This window comes from Myotis myotis, unplaced genomic scaffold (assembly GCF_014108235.1).
Source record: "Myotis myotis isolate mMyoMyo1 unplaced genomic scaffold, mMyoMyo1.p scaffold_m19_p_8, whole genome shotgun sequence".
NCBI classification, from domain to species: Eukaryota; Metazoa; Chordata; class Mammalia; order Chiroptera; family Vespertilionidae; genus Myotis; species Myotis myotis.
The window spans coordinates 29,513,745-29,531,517 of NW_023416390.1; the positions used below are offsets into that span (position 1 = coordinate 29,513,745).

The 17,773-nt window shown below is 40.9% G+C and overlaps 1 protein-coding gene across 1 annotated transcript in view; it reads right to left on the bottom strand.

Moving 5' to 3' along the window:
- Window positions 1-17,773, bottom strand: part of DNER (delta/notch like EGF repeat containing) — a 242,977-nt gene that overhangs the window by 7,456 nt on the left and 217,748 nt on the right. Inside the window, exons 10-12 of the mRNA XM_036320749.1 lie at window positions 14,634-14,747; window positions 8,011-8,142; window positions 254-500 (exon numbers count right to left, since the gene is read on the bottom strand). Of these exons, the coding sequence (XP_036176642.1) occupies window positions 254-500; window positions 8,011-8,142; window positions 14,634-14,747 (493 nt within the window). The remainder of the gene's footprint in view (window positions 1-253; window positions 501-8,010; window positions 8,143-14,633; window positions 14,748-17,773) is intronic.

Below are 17,773 nucleotides of genomic sequence, written 5' to 3' on the forward strand. Positions count from 1 at the left end.
AACACAAATTGAAGGAATGTACCAAATAAAATCAGGAAGCCAGCAACCACTGAAAAGGGGTTTGTTATAAAGCAGTCTCATTATCAACCCCAACAACATTCAATAGGTTCAACAGCACCTTAAACCTAGGTTTATTCTGTGAAACCCTCTTTGTGGGTGTAAATTCCTATTTACAACATAACCCTGGTCTCAAGAGTGCACATGTGAAAGCAGCCTGTCCCTTTCCCCTCCTGCTGCCCCTGCAACAGCCCACCTGGCGTGCCGTATGGAGGCGATGGCGTTGCTGAACTCGCTGTCAATGCTGCGGCAGTTATAGAACTCCTCATAGGCCGGCCTGGAAGAGCCCTGGTACTCGATGCGGCTGATGCGGCAAATCCCCACAATCAGGATGATCAGCATCAGGATGAAGGCGACACACAGGGCCCCGATGATGATGTAGAGGGAGTGCCGGGGCATGTTGGTGAGACTCTCCGCCATGTGCCCGGACTTCCACTGGAGGTCTGAAGGCAAAAACAAGCAAATGGCTGGAAATAAGTGTAGCCTTTAGCATGGGAAGGTCTTTCCTATCCTTGCATGGGTAACTTAAAATGTAAGGCTCATCCTCACTGGGAAGGTTTATTTTCTAAGGATTTTCCAGATCCAGGGCTAATAATATAAAGACCTCTTAACAATCATTAAGAAAAACCATGAACATGTCATAGAAAAATGGGCAAAGGATGTAAAAGGAATTCACCAAAGAAATGCAGATAGAAAATTATTTAGCTTCACAATTATTTTTTAATTCTATTTTTATTGATTTCGGAGAGGGAGGGAGAGGGAGAGAGAGAGAGAGAAATATCAATGATGATAGAGAACCATTGATCAGCTGCCTCCTGCATGCCCCTGCTGGGGATCAAGCCCACAACCTGGGCATGTGCCCTGACCATGAATCGAACCTTAACCTCCTGGTTCATAGGTCATTCCTCAACCACTGAGTCACATCAGCCAGGCCATAATTATTTTTTAAATGCAATTCCTCTCAGTTCCCAAACATAATTTAAATTTTTGATAACCACAATTGATAACAGTACAGAAATGGGGGCTGTGTAAATTGATATACAACACTTGTATGGTCTTAGGGTTGTGAGTGCAACAGAGAGAAGAGTCCAGAGAATTTATGCTGGGGAATTGGTCCCATAGGATACAAAGCCCTGTGTACAAGGATGTTCATCTCAGCATCATAATGTTTAAATGTTAAATTATCAACTATTACACAGTTAGAAAAACATTCAGAAAATAGGCCCAGAAAACCAAAGTTAATAAATGTTCATATTTTTCATTTTTACTTTAGTGTTTTTTTCCAAGGTTTTTTTTAAATAAAATGTTACAGATATAGTTAGAATCCCCACTTCCATTCTCTCTCTTCATCCCACAGTAGACAACACAATTTATTAAAGCAAAAACATGGGATGCCCTAGCTGATGTGGCTCAGTTGGTTGGAACATCGTTCCATACACCAAAAGCCAGCAGGTTCAATTCCAGATCAGGGCAAATTCCCAGATTGTAGATCAATCCCTAGTCTGGGCTCATGCAGGATGCAACTGATCGATGTTGCTTTCTCACATTGATGTTTCTCTCTCTCTCTCTCTCTCTCTCTCTCTCTCTCTCTCTCTCTCTCTCTCTCTCTCTCATCTGTCTCTTTCTTCCTTTCTCTAAAAAATCAATTAAAAATGTAAAACGGTGGGAAACAACCTAAATATTCAACTCTTAGTGAAATGAAGAGATGTTCATCAAATAGCTAAAGAATTAAAGAAGGTTATCAAGCAGGACTGGTTGTATAGTACAAGCATATGTAAGCTTAAAATGTCTGTCTACATACTAAAAAGCTTAGAAGAATAGAGTGATAATGGGGATGAACACTTGTTGTTTTCTTACTATGGACTAAGCTCTTTGAAAACATCTCATTTAATCATTATAACCACCAGAAGATGTATTACTTTCTCTCCCCATTTTATAGATGTGGCCTAAGAAACTGATGTCACTTCCTGGGTGTGTTGTTACAAGTCTTGATATAAGTTCTTGGCCTCTGCCTCGATGTGCTAACAACAGTGATCTCTAGAAGGCAGTGATTTTTATTTCCTTCTTTATACATCTCAGGCATTTATTTCCCAGCTTTTTAAAAATAATGTATTCCTTTTATAATAATTTTAAAGGAAGCGATACATTATTTAAAGAAATTACCCATGTATTATCTTCCAATGTAACTAGTGGAAAGAATGTGGGCGCTGGGATCATACCAACCTTGCTTTCAATCATGGCTTCAACATTTACTTGACTTCCCTGAGCCTTGGTTTCCTAATTTATGAGAGGAAAATAGCAACATATACCCCATGGGCTTGCTGTGAGCATAAGTTAGAAAACATGTTTCTAAAAAGTAAGAATGTTCACTGCCAGGCATGTGGTGGTTGGTCCCTATAGAGGAGCACCTGGGTGGTGGAAGAAGAAAGGATAAAGTGGCTGGTGCCTCTGAGGCACATGCACTGAGCTCAGGATTACTGAGCATTGTCCTATGCCCTTCCAAAAAGCACCAACCTGTATGCACAGGGAAAAAGTGAAGGATGGAATGTAATCTCAGTGTCTGGCAGAAGTCCTGTTTACAGACCTGCACACAAATGGAATGCTCTGGATAACAGGAGCAGGGTTTGAAAGAAAGCTGTAAAAATTTAAAAGGATGATGCAAGACCAAAGAGAAGTTAACTCATGTGAAAAGAAGATGCCTTCTCTGCTCACACCATCACCACTGCCTCTCGGCCATCACTTCCAGATTAGGATCTGGGTACCTGAAAATAGGATTCAGAGATGGGTGGGAATGGGCCTGTCTTCCCAGGAAATCCTCAGGACTCTTCTCACTGTTGCCCTCATAGCCTCATCTTAATGACATGGAATCCAAGCGTCAGCTATTCTTTACCTGGAAAAGTTAGTTTGCAGAAGAGCACAAGGACCCCTTTCCCAGAAGCCTAATGGAAAAATGACCCATGCCCCAAGCCTGGAGGGTTCCTGAAAGTTTGAGAAGAACTGGACAACAGAAGAGACAGCTCTTTGCATCCAGATCTTCTGACTCTTGAGCTTTTCACCAACACTCATGCTTGAAGTCTCGCGTTGCCATTGGAGCCTGCCTGCCTGAGCTCACAAAGCCCAGGGAGCCATAGGACTAACCATTAGTGCATTCACAGCACCTTCTGTGCCAAATCACACACAGGCGGATGGACCAGCAGAAATCACTGCAAACAAATGCTCATAATGGAAGAGAGAAGGTGTTTTGTGAAATTTGAACCAAGACTCAATCCTGAAATCGGCAGTCATTGCATTTGGCATTACCTGGTGCACACTGAGAGAGACAACTCATTTTTTTGGCTGAAAGAGAAGTGTGACTCACTTGATTTCCAAGTATTTTGACATTCTCTGAAAAAATTCAGTTGTAGGATGGAGTCCAACACTCACAGAGTCTGCTCTAACACCCATTTAGCATCAACACAAAGGCAGCCAGTACTGCTTTCTGCTCCAACTTGGTGGAGGGCTCAGATCTGATTGCTGCAGCAGGGCCACACGGGTTGTGAAGTCTTATGGTTGATGCATAACCACATAAATAGTTTACACATCATATTAACTGTGTACACATAGGGAGTGCACAACCAGAAGGCCAGGACAGTGGAAAGACAACTGTACCGCATTATGTGCTCGGCACGTTGTCCCAGGCCTGATGAGCTGCCTAAACTGCTTGTATTTCTGACCATCGGCTCTGTTTCCCAAAACTCTGAATTCCAAGTTGATTGGACTTTTAGGAAAACTCAAAATTTCTCCTAAAACCTCTGCTTCCCTCTGCCTCGCCCTTTGCTTTTCCCAACTTTACCTTCATCTAAAGCTTCTCTGATAAGTGAATATGGCTGCTTTGCACACTAATCAAGTTTGGAGCCAAGGTGGATCTGAATAAATCCAACGCTTGGTCTGAGAGGCAGCAAATCTATCTGCACCAGGTGGCTGCAGCTGCTGACTCCTGGTCCGGGAGTGCTCCTCATAAGTCATGGCTCTGCTGCATCCTGGGAGTCCCACTGCATGAATCACTTACTATAATGGCTACAGCGTGGCTGGGGAAGAATTGCACACCAGCACATGCTGAATGGGATGGTCTCAGCAGCCCCAGCAGGTGCATGACCAGGAATGTATGCACACGAACTGTTCAGGAAAAATGTCACACGTATGGGTCTGAGGGATAATTTGTGTTTTGGTTTAAATTCAATTTGTTTGACATTTTGTATTTTCCAAAGTGCTTTCACATTTAACATTTTCACTGATTAAATGCATAAACCCAAGATAGCCTCGTCTCCTATTTCTCACCTGCAGAATATCAGTAATCCAATAGTTTGACCACAGATTCAACTGTTCAGTGTCTATCGTTCAACTGTCGGTCAGCAAGGTTGACTGTAATTCTAACTGTATGAACCTTATAGCTTCTATACAGATGATACAAAACACCACTAAGTAAAAATTTATAGGAATTTTGATTTTTTAGACCTTGATTCTAGAAATGCAAACATTTTATAAAAATACACATACACACCCCAAAAATTATGATCGGTTCCAAGGTTGTAAGAATAAGTTGCAATAACATTTTACCAGGGTTGTTTGTTAATTTCAAGAATTTAGGGTTTGCATTTGCCTCAGAATATATACAGAACACCAGAGTTATTTGAATGATCCTTTTTGGGTAATTCTGGATCAACTTTGTTGATCATTTTGATAAATCTGTATGGTCTGCTTGATTATTACTTCTTATTACTGATCGGGGGCCAGAGAGTATATCTACTGGGGCAAATTTCTAAGAAACATTATTAGGGTGAACACTGGCACAGAAGGTTGACATGAAAATGGAACCACTAAAATGGTATTAATTTGCATGTAAATCCTATTGAGGTATCAGGATCTCTAGTGATGGCTGCTGGAAGGGCTGATTCCATTTCATGTGTAGTGCCCTTCACTGTGAGGTCTCAGATTTCAGGATGTGATGAACTCAAGCTGAGATCTGTCTGCTGAGAAGAAGATACTTGTGCTAACATCTAAGGAAAGAGAGGTCCAGGCATAAGGAACAGCACAGGCCAAGACCCTGAAGACAGGAATAAACCTGATCTGTTCAAGGAAGAGAAAGCAGGACCATGTGGCTGAAGCAGAGTGAGTAAGAAAGGGAAGTGGGTGATGTGACCTCCAGAGGCAGATGTCAGGCCAATGGAGGCTCATTTACTGCCTTCAACAACTCAGTAGCTTTCCAGACCACATAGCTGTGTGGGTTTCAGATCTCTCTGTTCTGTGTGTATCTGCGCTTTCCTGTTGAGATCTACTGACCTGAACTTGTACCATCCAGACACCCTCTTCGTGGTTTCTGGTCACTTCAGAAGCTCACAGATGCTCAGGGTTAGAAAGAGACCTCTGTGGGTCCATAGTTCACACAGGACTGGAGGCCTCTTAGACTTTCCCTGTCCACTGACAAGCCAGATTCTGCTTGCACACCTGGTCCTTGGATTCCTTCCATTTGATTCAGATCCAATTCTCTAGACCAGGAGTGGGCAATGTCCGGCCGTTGGCCTTATTAGGTCCACAGAATCATTTTGTCTGGCCCTGGCAAGGCATTAGGGGTGAGTTAATTAAATGTTTAACCAAATATAACAGGCTAATTTTTAAGTTGATAATTTTGTATGCCCCGTGAATGATATAACTATCCAAATGGCCCTTGGCAGGAAAAAAGTTCTCCACCCCTGCTCTAAACACTGTACACCAGTTTCAGCTATATGTGATCACAACCCTTCCATGCATGTTCTCCACTGTTACACTCAGGCCAAGGGTGAAGTACCTAACACTGGAACCCACAGAGTCTAATCTATGATAACATTTATTTTAACATGTTGGCTTAATGGGGAGATGCAAATGAGATCAAGTGGAAAGTGCTCTCCTAGGCAAACAAAGAACCCAAGTGTGGACCCATATGTGTGATGTGCCCCAACACCTTCGGCTGTTCATGGTGGCCCATGCCCTGCAGGTGCATTGGCTAAAAAGACAATTGCAAAGGTTCATCTTCCCAGGAATAGCTCATAGCATAAAGCTAAATAGTGTAGAATTAAAGAGAAACTAGCATTTATTTACTGCCTACTGCATAGCAGAAATATGCACATATTTGCCTCCTTTAGTCTTCACAGCAACCTTACTATAACCATCTTACAAGTGAGAGAAACGAGGCTCCATGAGATAAATGTGTTTGTATGGGTCACATAGCTAGAATATGAAGCCAACTTTTGTCCAACTTTTGTTATTATTTGTGCATGTTTTACTAATATCATCATCACTGGGAGGAAGTAAAATTTAGATTTTTTGTAATTATAGGATTGTACTTCAAAACTTCTTGAGGGTATCCTATGTGTTCCTGACTTCTTATTCATACTGTGCTATGTATTAATCTTTACAATTAAAATTTTAAAGTTATAAATAGATGTAATTCTGAGAAATGTGTCATTTCAAACAACTATCAAATTTCAGAACAAAAAGTGGTCCCATTTTATGGATGAGTACACTGAGGCTCAGCACAACTAAGTAAAGCCGCACAATGAGTACCATGGTCAGGGTGAGAAGCAAGGTCCTACTGACCCAGGTCTGCAATCCCTTCCACCAAAGATCCCAGCAGAGTGGACTTAACATCCTACACCAATAATAGTTTTAACATCCTACCCAAAACATAGTGCTCAGCATTTTTACTATTGGAATCTCTTTCTGTCTCTTTCTTCAATAAGAGAGTATTTCTCATCTTCAACAAGGACAGTTGGTCTTAAAACCATCCTGTTTTGGAGCATTTGAGAAAGTTGAAGGAGAGGCCTAAAAATAACTACCTTCTTTCCCTCTCAAGCTCTGAGCCAAGAGCAAAGACAAAGAGTGAGCAGATAAGAGCCCAAAGGGTACCTTCACTATTGGTCAAGTTGATGGAGAATGTTGTCCACACTTGTGAATAACAAGGCTTCCTAACACTGACCACCCCTCACCTTAGACACATTCTAAGAATTAGTCATCCAGTCACAGGCCATGTGGACCACCAGTGAGGGGGCTATTCTTAAAGCAGTTACAGCATGGATGACTACAGGCAGCAGAAAGGCCTGCTCAGGAGGGAGACAGACAGACAAGGACAGACAGACAGACAGGGCTCCGTGTAAGTATTTGCCTCCTTCCAAACTCACACAGCAGGTAAGCTGTCTTTACCTGATGATGATTAGGCCAGGGGGTGAGAGGCCCCAGGAGGGAGCTTTTATGAAAGGTTCAATTGCCTTGACCCATTTAAATAAGAAGAAAGGCAGCTTTCAAAGTTGAATTTTTAGCAGTTTACAAACCAATGGAAACCCCAATGACTTGTCAGTTCTCATTTTCACCTCAATCCTAGTAGACATGGTATTTGAATGTATAAAATCTTGATTGTGACATTTTCAAACTTCTGTTAGTTCGTCTTTAGAGAACACTTAGCTCTAAGCAGCTCAAAATGTTTTTCAGATTTTCTTTTCCACTCATCCTCACTGGATTTTTTTTTTCTCCAGGCAATTGATGGAACTTAATATGTTTGAAGACACTTGAAGACATAAATGCAAAGTGAATTTACATTTGGTGTGTGTTTTTACATTTTCAACACAGAGCCTCTGTTTTGTGCTGTGATTCTAACGCGTCTCTGTTGAGCGCATTTTTGGCTGTAGCAGCAGCAGTGAACTCTGGATGACATCTGCACATTCTCATCCCATGGAAGGGCTGCCTTCAGACTCAGGAAGAAGTGGGAGCAGCAGAATGCGGGGGTGGGGGTGGGGGCAAAAGTGTGACACTGAGATGCGGAAGGCATGGCGACTCAGGCAGCACTGCCTCTGAGAGTGACCAGGCTGGGCACGGTCAGCATCCCTTTCTTGGTGAAAGAAAACTGGAGGTTAAATATAATAGCTGAGAGGAAGAAAAACTTACGGATTTCACAGTTTGCTCCCACCCAGCCATGTGGGCAGTGGCAGGTATAACCATTGGGCTGGTCCAGGCAGGTGCCGGCATGATGGCAGGGGTTACTGTCACATTCATTTATGTCGATGTCACACTCTTCGCCTAAGGAGATAAAGAGAAGTAGCTGTGAGACGATCAGCTGCATCACCCATCGCTTCTCTAGCAAGGTAAAGCTCCAGATCTGAGTCCGGATTTCATGATCTCCAGCAATGGAGTCCAATTGCTGTTTGTATAAAATGCATAACTTTCCCAAATTCTAGACAGGGGATCTTTTACTCAAATAAAACTTCTTAAAAAAGAAAAAAATAGCCTTGGTAAAAAGACTTTTCTTTAATCTAATGAACTAGTTAACTAAAGCTGATTCCGTGTCTGAACAAATTTTCCAAAGTTTATTGGGAAAGCAAATTTGGGTTCCTGATTTCATTAAAGAACTCTATTTTGTATTTAGTCAGCCGAATCTTATTTTTCTGAAACTCCAGATAGTTGAGAACTCAAAGTTTATGATTGTTTTGTAGCCAAGTGTTTGAGCGTGAGTCAGGACATCTAGTTTCTGGATACTTGTAGAGCACAGCTGTGTGCCTCGATTGAGTCAATTATGAAAATTTACTCCAATTTCCAAATTCCTGGATATGTTCCTGGGGTGGACCGAAATGCTCAGGGAGGGCATTAGCCACAAGGGGCGACAGTTGGGAAGTCTGGGTTGACCTAAGTTGGACATAATCTTCCCTGAGCAACGATGGCCCAAAGGAAATTCACATCCGCTCCAGTCTGTCCTTTCTCCATAATGAAAACTGTGCCCTGGAGTCCCAACCCCACCTGTACCCAACATTCGCCCCCCTCAGGGAGTGCCTGGTTTAAACTTATAAACCAGAACATGGGAAGATGGCACTGTGATTCAAACACCAATTTACAGGAAATAGCTTGTTATTAGCAGTTACAGGAACAAAGCCATCTTCCTGTGAATTAAAGGCATAGGATGTCAGTACCAATTGGGTGTGCTTATAAAATTTAAAGGTATCTCATCAAAGCTGAATAAAAGAGGGTAACTTAAATTGAGGCACTCTCTCTTAAAAGTTTGAAAATGAGAAAAAAAATTGTTTTGATATACTCCTCCATTTGTTTAGATAAATGTAAAAAAGCTCTTCCTAGCATTGTGATAGTCATAGACTAAAGAAAATGAGCAAAATCAATATTTTGTCCATTTTCAAAAGGCAATATTTCAGTGTACACTTGGGTAATTACTTCCAGGCTGACTTAATTAGCAACGAAGTGCTTTTCTGTCTGCTATTGGTTTACCTCTCATTTACAAAACCACCATATGTCACCCACAGCCACTTTAGAGGAGGAATCTCACACTAAAATATTTCACATCTGTTTCATTTCACACTCTTTTCATACCTAGCATCTGACTCTTTCATTTTTAAGTGGAATCTGTCCAACAAAACATTTACTACTTCTAGATCCTACTAAGTTGACTATAATTCAGTAGTGTCTAAGTTGAGTTTGTTTCCTGCAGTAAATATAGTCATTTACATCAATAGAAAAGACATAAAATTGATTTCCTCTTACTAACCTATTTCAAGGGTTTTCTTTTTATTAATGGGGCAATTGCTCTAAGTGAGAAGGGTACAGACTAAACAGTTAAAACAGCATTACAAAGTAGACTAGTAAAAGAAGCATAAATAAGGATGTACTAGGAAATATTAAAAGGATGAAATCAAAGGCCTTGACAAATATATGCATCCGTATTACTTTCCAACCATTTAGGAAGACAAGATTAATTGAAGTATCTACTCAACAACAGCTTTCTTTAGCTGGCAATGGGAATACTACATATTCTGAAATAAGATGTCCCATGGTCTTTGCAACAATAGCAGCAGAAACTACCTAACTTCTCCCTACTAATTCCTTAAACTACGGGTAGTCCCAGGGCTGTATGTCCAATCCATCCAGTCCTGCTCTGGTCCCGAGCTTCTCCAGGGAGGTAAATGCCAAATTCAGGATCCAGAGCCACCTTAATGTGTGTATTGGTTCTGAGATCTCTACTGGTCTCTAACAAAGTCAGGGGGAATCCAAAACCCCTAGATTTGTCTATTCTTGGCACTCAGTAGATTGGATTTGGGAGGTATAGAGAGCAGCAGGAGAAAATAGGATGAACTCTTTCTACAGACACTTAACAAATATCTAAAACCGAGACAGAGATCCAAACCTATTCCAGTCTGACTTTTATCACCACAGTGTTCTTAGAGCTCTACTGGGGATTAGATGACATTAGTTAATGATTTAAACTCCATGCCAGGCAGGGGCCCAAAGAGCTAGTAGCTATTTCCACAGCCCGTGTGCTCTGGGAGAACCCTGGAGCGATGCACAGTGCTCAGAAACCTGCAGATTTACTCCGCAGGCCTATTTCACAGTCTAACACTCCTAAGCTTCTGGTTGAGTCAGTTATCCCCCAGCTGGCCCTCCGACGCCTTCACTGTGTCACATGCTGGTGGTAGGGATATGGAATGATTCTGATGATGGAGCCAGTCAAGAAAAATGTCAACCAGAAGACTCCCAAAGAGGACTGCTCTTCTCTGCCTTACCGAGCTCATGTTTACTGCCCATCAGTCTTATGCGAGGTATTTGAAGAATTATTGTGAATGATGACGAGCAAGTTTGAGTTCATTTGCATTTTCCCATATTGAGACTATTATATGTTTTTATGCATTTCAACACCCCACCATTCTAACTCCAAGCAATGTGTATACTAGTTTATTTTACTAGAAAAGTTCTTAGTATATTATATCATCTTTTTTTTACTCATATTTGACTTAATAAATCTTTATGCTTTTACAGGCTTGAGCCAATGACTTTTTCATTGACTTGCTTACTTTTTTAAAAAAAAAAAATCTGAGTTGGAGAAAAATCAATTACTTTTAAATTGCTGTTGTGCACGAATAACGTTTGTAAAGAGAATACAAAATGAAGTTTCTACTTCACTAAGGCTGGAAATCAGAGTCTGAACTTTAAATCTTTTCCATTGATTTTCAATATACTACTTTCTAAGAGGCAATATGTAGAGTAGGTATCAAATTTGGTAGTATTTATGCAAGTTTACAAGTGTACTGTTTAATTTTCTATGCTTTCCTCAGATAAATTAAAATTTTAAAAAGATTTAAAAAATCAAAACTCACTGCTATTAGTAAATCCTTGGGCTAACAAAGCCCACATTGAATAATATCAATGAAAATGATTATAATTGTAATACATATTATTAAATATATAACTACTATATGCCATTCACTGGACTGGGGGCTTTAACTATGCCTTCATACTTGACAAACATTTTATTCCAGATGAAATGGATCTAAAAAAAAAGTATTTGGAACTTCTACCATGATGGAAAAACTGGAACCTGTCTTGACCTCCCACCATAAAAAATTAGACAAGTGGATGAAATATGTATTTTTAAAAAACACTTTTAAGACATTGGACAACAGGCAGAGCATGACCGGGACTGCTGAGAGAAGGGAAACGTAACAGCTGAGTGCCGCCAGCATCCTGGCTTTCTGCCTGGACCCAGTTTAGAACACAATGGCTTCACTGAGCTGCGGAGAACTGGATTTGGTGGAGGCCAAGATAGCTGTAATTTGCAGAACAGACTAACACAGAAGATAAAGCCACTCAGAAAATGAGCATCAGAAATATGCCATGTCCCTTGAGTTTGTTACTGGATGTTGCATATGAGCAAATGGAACTCCACTGGCCTACAAACAAGAGGAAGGATGAACAAATCCCAGAGCTCACAGAGGACTAGGAGGGATTCAAACTTTCACAAGTCAGAGTGCAGGTATTTTATTGACCAGCCAGTGCATTTGCCTTAGCTGTAGGGTAGGACTATCCCCTGAGTAAAAGCTCATTCTCCTAAATATAAAAATCATCCTTGAAAGGATCGGTCAGATTGCCAAGTAACTTACCTACCTGCCACCAAAAAAGGCAGCTCTCTGAAAAGAAAGACAATAAATCCAATCACTCAACAACTTAACTAACAATAGCCAGCATTCAACAAAAATTATTAGACATGCAAAGAAGCAGACATATGGAACCCATAACCAGAAGAAAAATCAGTTCGAAATGTGGAGATCCAGAAGTAACAGATGATGTTGAGCAAACAAGGAATTTGCTCAAAATTTAAAGGAAAACATGAAAGAAATAAGGGTAAAAATGGAAGATATAAAAAAACTGAATGGAATTTATAAAAAATATTTTTTTATATTATATTTATAAAAAATATTTTTATATTTTATTTTTTATATTATATTTATAAAAAAATTTATATTATATTTATTAAAAATATAATATCAAATTAAAAACAAAATAATATAGAGTGAGAGTAATAGATTAGATGCTGCAGAGTAGAAGATTTGTAAACTTGAAAACAGAGCAATAGAAGCTAGAGAAGCTAAATCTCAGGGATAGAAACTCAGTGACTGGTGTGCAAATTTTAGTAGTCTAACACAGATGTAATAAGAGTTCAAGGACAGAAGGAAGAGGCATAAAATAATATTTGGTGGAATAGTGGCTACATATTTTCCAAATTTGAAGAAAACTATAAAACCAGATCCAAGAAGTGCAACAAATCCTAAGCAGGATAAATATGAACAAAATCACATCAAGGCACATCATAATCAATTTGCTAAAAGCCAGCAGCAAAGGAAAAATTCTAAAAACAGCTAGAGTGATGGAAAAAAGATGGAATGTTGCTCCCCAAAAGATGGAATATTTTCCCTATTCCTCCCACTAAGTACAAGCAAAAGCCCTGGGCATTATATATAAAATAAATATGAGAAGAATCTGAGAGGTCAAGAGGAGACAGACTGGCTAGGATTCTCGGGACCCAAGAATGGTGATGGTGAGCATCCTGCATTTTCTCTTTGCCTCAGATATTCCAGACTAGGTGCTAGAGAAGCCAGCAACCTAGAAATGCCAAAAGGTGCAAGGTGGGGTCGGGGGCCAACTATATAACACACTTAGAGATAATCTATGGAACAAAGAGAAAAATCTAAAGGAACTTAAGAACAAACTAACAAAAACATTGAACTGAATTAAATGAAAATACAACATAAAATTTGTGGGACACAGCCATAGAGGTATTGAGGGGATAACTTAGAGCACAAAAAATATATACATTAGAAATAAGGAAAATTGGTCACGTAAGGTCCCATCTAAAGATCCTGGAATGTAGAGGGCAGGGCAAGTCTCCTAGCAGCACAGTTTTAATAGTGGGGGTTTTTTTCTCTAACACAGTATTTTCTAATTTGTCTTCCTTGCTTTTTACTATTTGTGGGATAAAAATACCTGGAAAAAATAGGATGCTTCCCCAATATTATTTTTGCACCCATTGATGAGTATAACCATCTGTGTGTGTTTGTAAGCCAGTCTGCAAAACAAAAACATCTATGAGTGATTTTCTGAAGTGGCCCTACTCCTCAGTTCCAGGAAAACACAGCGTGTGACACAGACAAATATGAAGATATCAGAAGTTGCTTCTCCCACATCTTGACTGTTGACATCTTCCCTAGAAGCACACATGAGACTCCCCAGGGATGGACCCGGGACCCGGATGCTGAGAAATTCTCCAGGGGAGAGGTGAGCATTCAGGGTGCTCTCCAGCCAATGACAACATGGTTTCCTGCATCTTAAAAACCCATTCCCTTCTACAGGCTCCTTCCAGGTCACCCTTTTCCAATTTGCAAACCAGAGTGATTCCTATTGAGCAAAGCTCTGAAAACATAGACTTGCCCTGCCCTCTACATTCCAGGACTCCTGGGCTCTGCTGGCAAAGCAAAGGATGGAATCTTTTCTACCCCAGAAGTTCATGGTTCCTTTTGAGAATATGATGAAGATTTGAGAGCCTCCCTTCAGCAGTTGCATACATTCAACATTTCATAACTGTTTCAGGTTCACAAACTCCCAGAAGCCCATAAGGAGTTATTTAGAAGGAGCCCAGGTTAGGGTGGATCCCCTAGTCTAGAAACAACTCTCTCTACTCATAGCTCAGTGGCCACTGTGGCTCCTTTGGAACCTGCCCTTGTCCTCCCCACCTGCTTTTCCCTGGGGCCACCTTCTCTCCTCACTCTCCCCACACCCATAGCACCCCTATCTTCACTAACAGTCAATCTGGAACCTGGAGTGTCCCAGTACTTCCCACCATCACCACCATCTCTTTTCATTTTTCAAAACCCACTCCTCTATCTTTCAATAAAAATACAAGTTGTGGCTGAATGCAACTGCTACAGAGAACATATGTGATCCTTCCTTCCCTTCTTCCACTAACACAAACCTTTCAGATGTTGGCATAATGGCTCATGTCTTGTGTTTCACAGCAACAGCTCTGAATTGTATAGCACTGTTAGTCTCAGCAAGACTACATGCAAATACTGATTTCAGAAGAGCCTCGTTTAATGACAAACAGTGGATTATTTTTAAACAGACCTTCATCTAAATGCAATGCCCACTTACATTTTGTAGCAAGGCTCCTGGGTTTTATAACAATGGTAATCTCAGGAATTTTGTGGTAAATTTGAAAACCCAGTTCCTGGGTCACTTGCCTGTAAATCCTGGTGTGCAGACACAAGTGCCATTTAGGCCTTCACTGTCACAGGTGCCTCCATTCAGACAGCTGACGTTAGCGCAGGGGTCCTTGTAGGATTCACAGTGAACTCCTGTGGAGACAGAGACAAAAAAGGGGTGACTGATTAAGGAATCTTCAGCTCCCATGGCCTTTGAAAGCAAAGTGTTCGAACATCCTGGAATGGTATGTAGGCAGGTTCCTAGTGGGGTGTGTGTGTGTGTGTGTGTGTGTGTGTGTGTGTGTGTGTGAGAGAGAGAGAGAGAGAGAGAGAGAGAGAGAGAGCGAGAGAGAGAGAGAGAGCACACATGCCCAGTCTTGACTTTAGGTTATTGTAAAGACATATTTTATGAGAAAATAACAAATGCAATCCCTTCTCAAAGGTCCTACCATAAGTCTTTCATCTGGATTTTCTCTGAGCACATGTCCCCAAGCCTGGGGACCAGAAAGTTAAAGGCCTGAAAGATCAAATTTATCAGGGACCAGTGCCTTCTGCGTCTTCAAAAGAAACAGAAAATAGCCAGGCAGCCTTCATGAGATATCAAGGTAATTGATGACCAGCATCCTGAAGGGAAGAGTTGGATTCAGATATGTAAGTGAGCCTCAGCTCTACTTTGGGAAACTGTGGAAGAGAGAGGGAGCCCCCTGGTACTCAGTCGACAAAGACCTCATTAATTCCCCATGTACTAAAGTTAACATCGATGCACATACTACATTCCAGGCCTTGCACTGTGCTTTCCACCAAATTTGATCCTCACAACAACACTATGAGACAAATGCCCTCATTCCGTCCTTCTAGGTGAGGGAACAGAGGAAAGAATTCAGTTCCTGAGGCTGCAGGGGAAGGAGCTGGAACCTGAAACCACAGGCAGTCTGCATCTGAGTCTGTGCTTGCAAAGTAGTTCTCTTAGAGTGAACACAGACTGGCATGCAAACACAGAATTCTATGTAACTCAGCGCCCATTTAACAAGAGAGAAGTATTTAAAAAATCATAGTGAAAACAGTAAGTTTCCCATTGATATTTTAAAAGGTCTATGTGTGTGTGTGCATACAAATACCCGAGGTGGGACTGAGAGGGAAATGAATTACTTTGATTTTCAAGTTATGTGTTTCTTTAGTGTTGGAATAACTTTACAATGAGTACCTATCCTATATAATACAGAGCTAATATGCTAATTAGACTGGATGGTGGAACGACCTTCCAGAACGACCTTCCAGAACAACCAGTGGGCAGGGCTGAAGGGCCATGGGACCGTGGGACAGCCAGGCTGTGAGGGCTGGGGCAGCTGGGGCTGCAAGGGCCGAGCCTCTTGCACAAAATTTTATGCATCGAACCTCTAGTTGTTTTATAATTTTATAAAAAACTAAACATGTGGCTTTTCCTAAGGCAGGATTTCTGCAGTTGTTTCAGTGGAGTGCCAACATGCAGGCCTGGATTAAGCTCCCTCTCTCCCACTCCTCACTCTCTGGAGAGGAAGATAAATTACATTATACTCTGTATAAGAGTCTATATAATGATATGCTCTTCCTTCCCGGCAGCATCACGAAGAACAAACATAAAGCAAATAGTGACTGAATGGTATTTACTTAATTTGCTATCTACTCATTACTTAGCTCACATTATAAAAAGGCTGCCACACCCCATGACTCATCATTTAGTCACTGAAATTACTCTTGTTGGGATTTTTCTCTCATTTCTTTTTCAATGCCCTAAGAAGTAGGGCTCAAGAAAGAGAAAAATACATAAGAGAAAACAGAATGAGAACTGCCTCTCTGTATTCACATTAATGACTTACTTGAGTATGGAAAAGCATTTTAAAATGGATGGCTTTTCATTTCTTTTTATCCGTTGCCCCTCATATCCAACCCATGAACAATAGTCTGCCAGATGTTTTCCTAAAGTGCCTTTCAGATCTTTGCTTTATTTTGCTCCCTGCAACCACCACCCTGATCCCATGGCCCTGTGCTCAGTGGGATATGGACCCTCTGAGCCCTGTCCTAGTTCCCTGCCCAACTCCAGTGACTTGTGGGAGCCTCAGACTACTAGCATCCTTAACAAACCCAGGAGATGCATGTTAATATACAAGCTCAGAGTAATTTAAAGATGAAATTACTTCTTAGCATAAAGCTAGTGATTCTTTGAGAGAGAGGGGTGAGGGGAGAGAGAGAGAGAGAGAGAGAGAGAGAGAGAGAGAGAGAGAGAGAGAGAGAGAGAGAGAGACACTACTTCGCCCATCTGAAACTCTCTATTTCTATTTCTCACTGATTCCCAAGTAACGCAAAATCAACTGAAAGATCAAAATACAAAAGGGCCCATTCTGTTTCCAAGTGTTTATCAAAAAACAATGATTCACATATTTACAGCCTCAGTGTTCCCCTGAGGCTGGTCAATGGGGAACTGGCTGAAAAATAAGACTTTCAATAATAATGGGAAATGCAGCCAGGACTAAGGTTCAGAGATATCTGAAGCCTAGAAAAATTTCCATGAGCAATCAAGGATGATCTTCACTGGGTTTCTAATGATAGTCAGCTAATCTCACCTGCATGATATTAACATAAATAATACATTAACATACAAATTACCACATTTTCCAAATAAGGCTGAAGAGCAAAATCTAAGCTAAATATTTAAACATCTTAGCCTTAAAAGCCTTCAATATTACAGATCTGATTAAAACATGCAAGATAATAAGCACTTTCAATGTTTTGTGTGTTTCTGGCAATAATTCTATCCCTTGTCATGTCTCTTTTTCAAGAGATAAAATATTTGGTCACTTGTGACCCAGTGAGAGTTTCCTGGCAGCAAGATGGAACAAAAGCCAATCTTCAAAGAAACACGATGACTACGAAGCAAGATGGTCTTCAAGTCCCCAGTGAGCACTCTGGTTACTCACATTTCTATACTCTGAGCCTTGCTAATCCCTATATAAAAATATTTGTCATATTGCTCAGCTTGGCGATTAAAGCTATGAGCTCGAAATCTTAAGAAGAGAGATAAACAGTCATGAGCACTGCTGAGCTGAGGTGGCCCCCACTCCTGCCCTCCTCCTGGGGGCCCAGGTCTTGCTTTCCTGAGCTCATCATTCCCCAGGGGTCCCAGGTGCTTGTGCAACACGGAG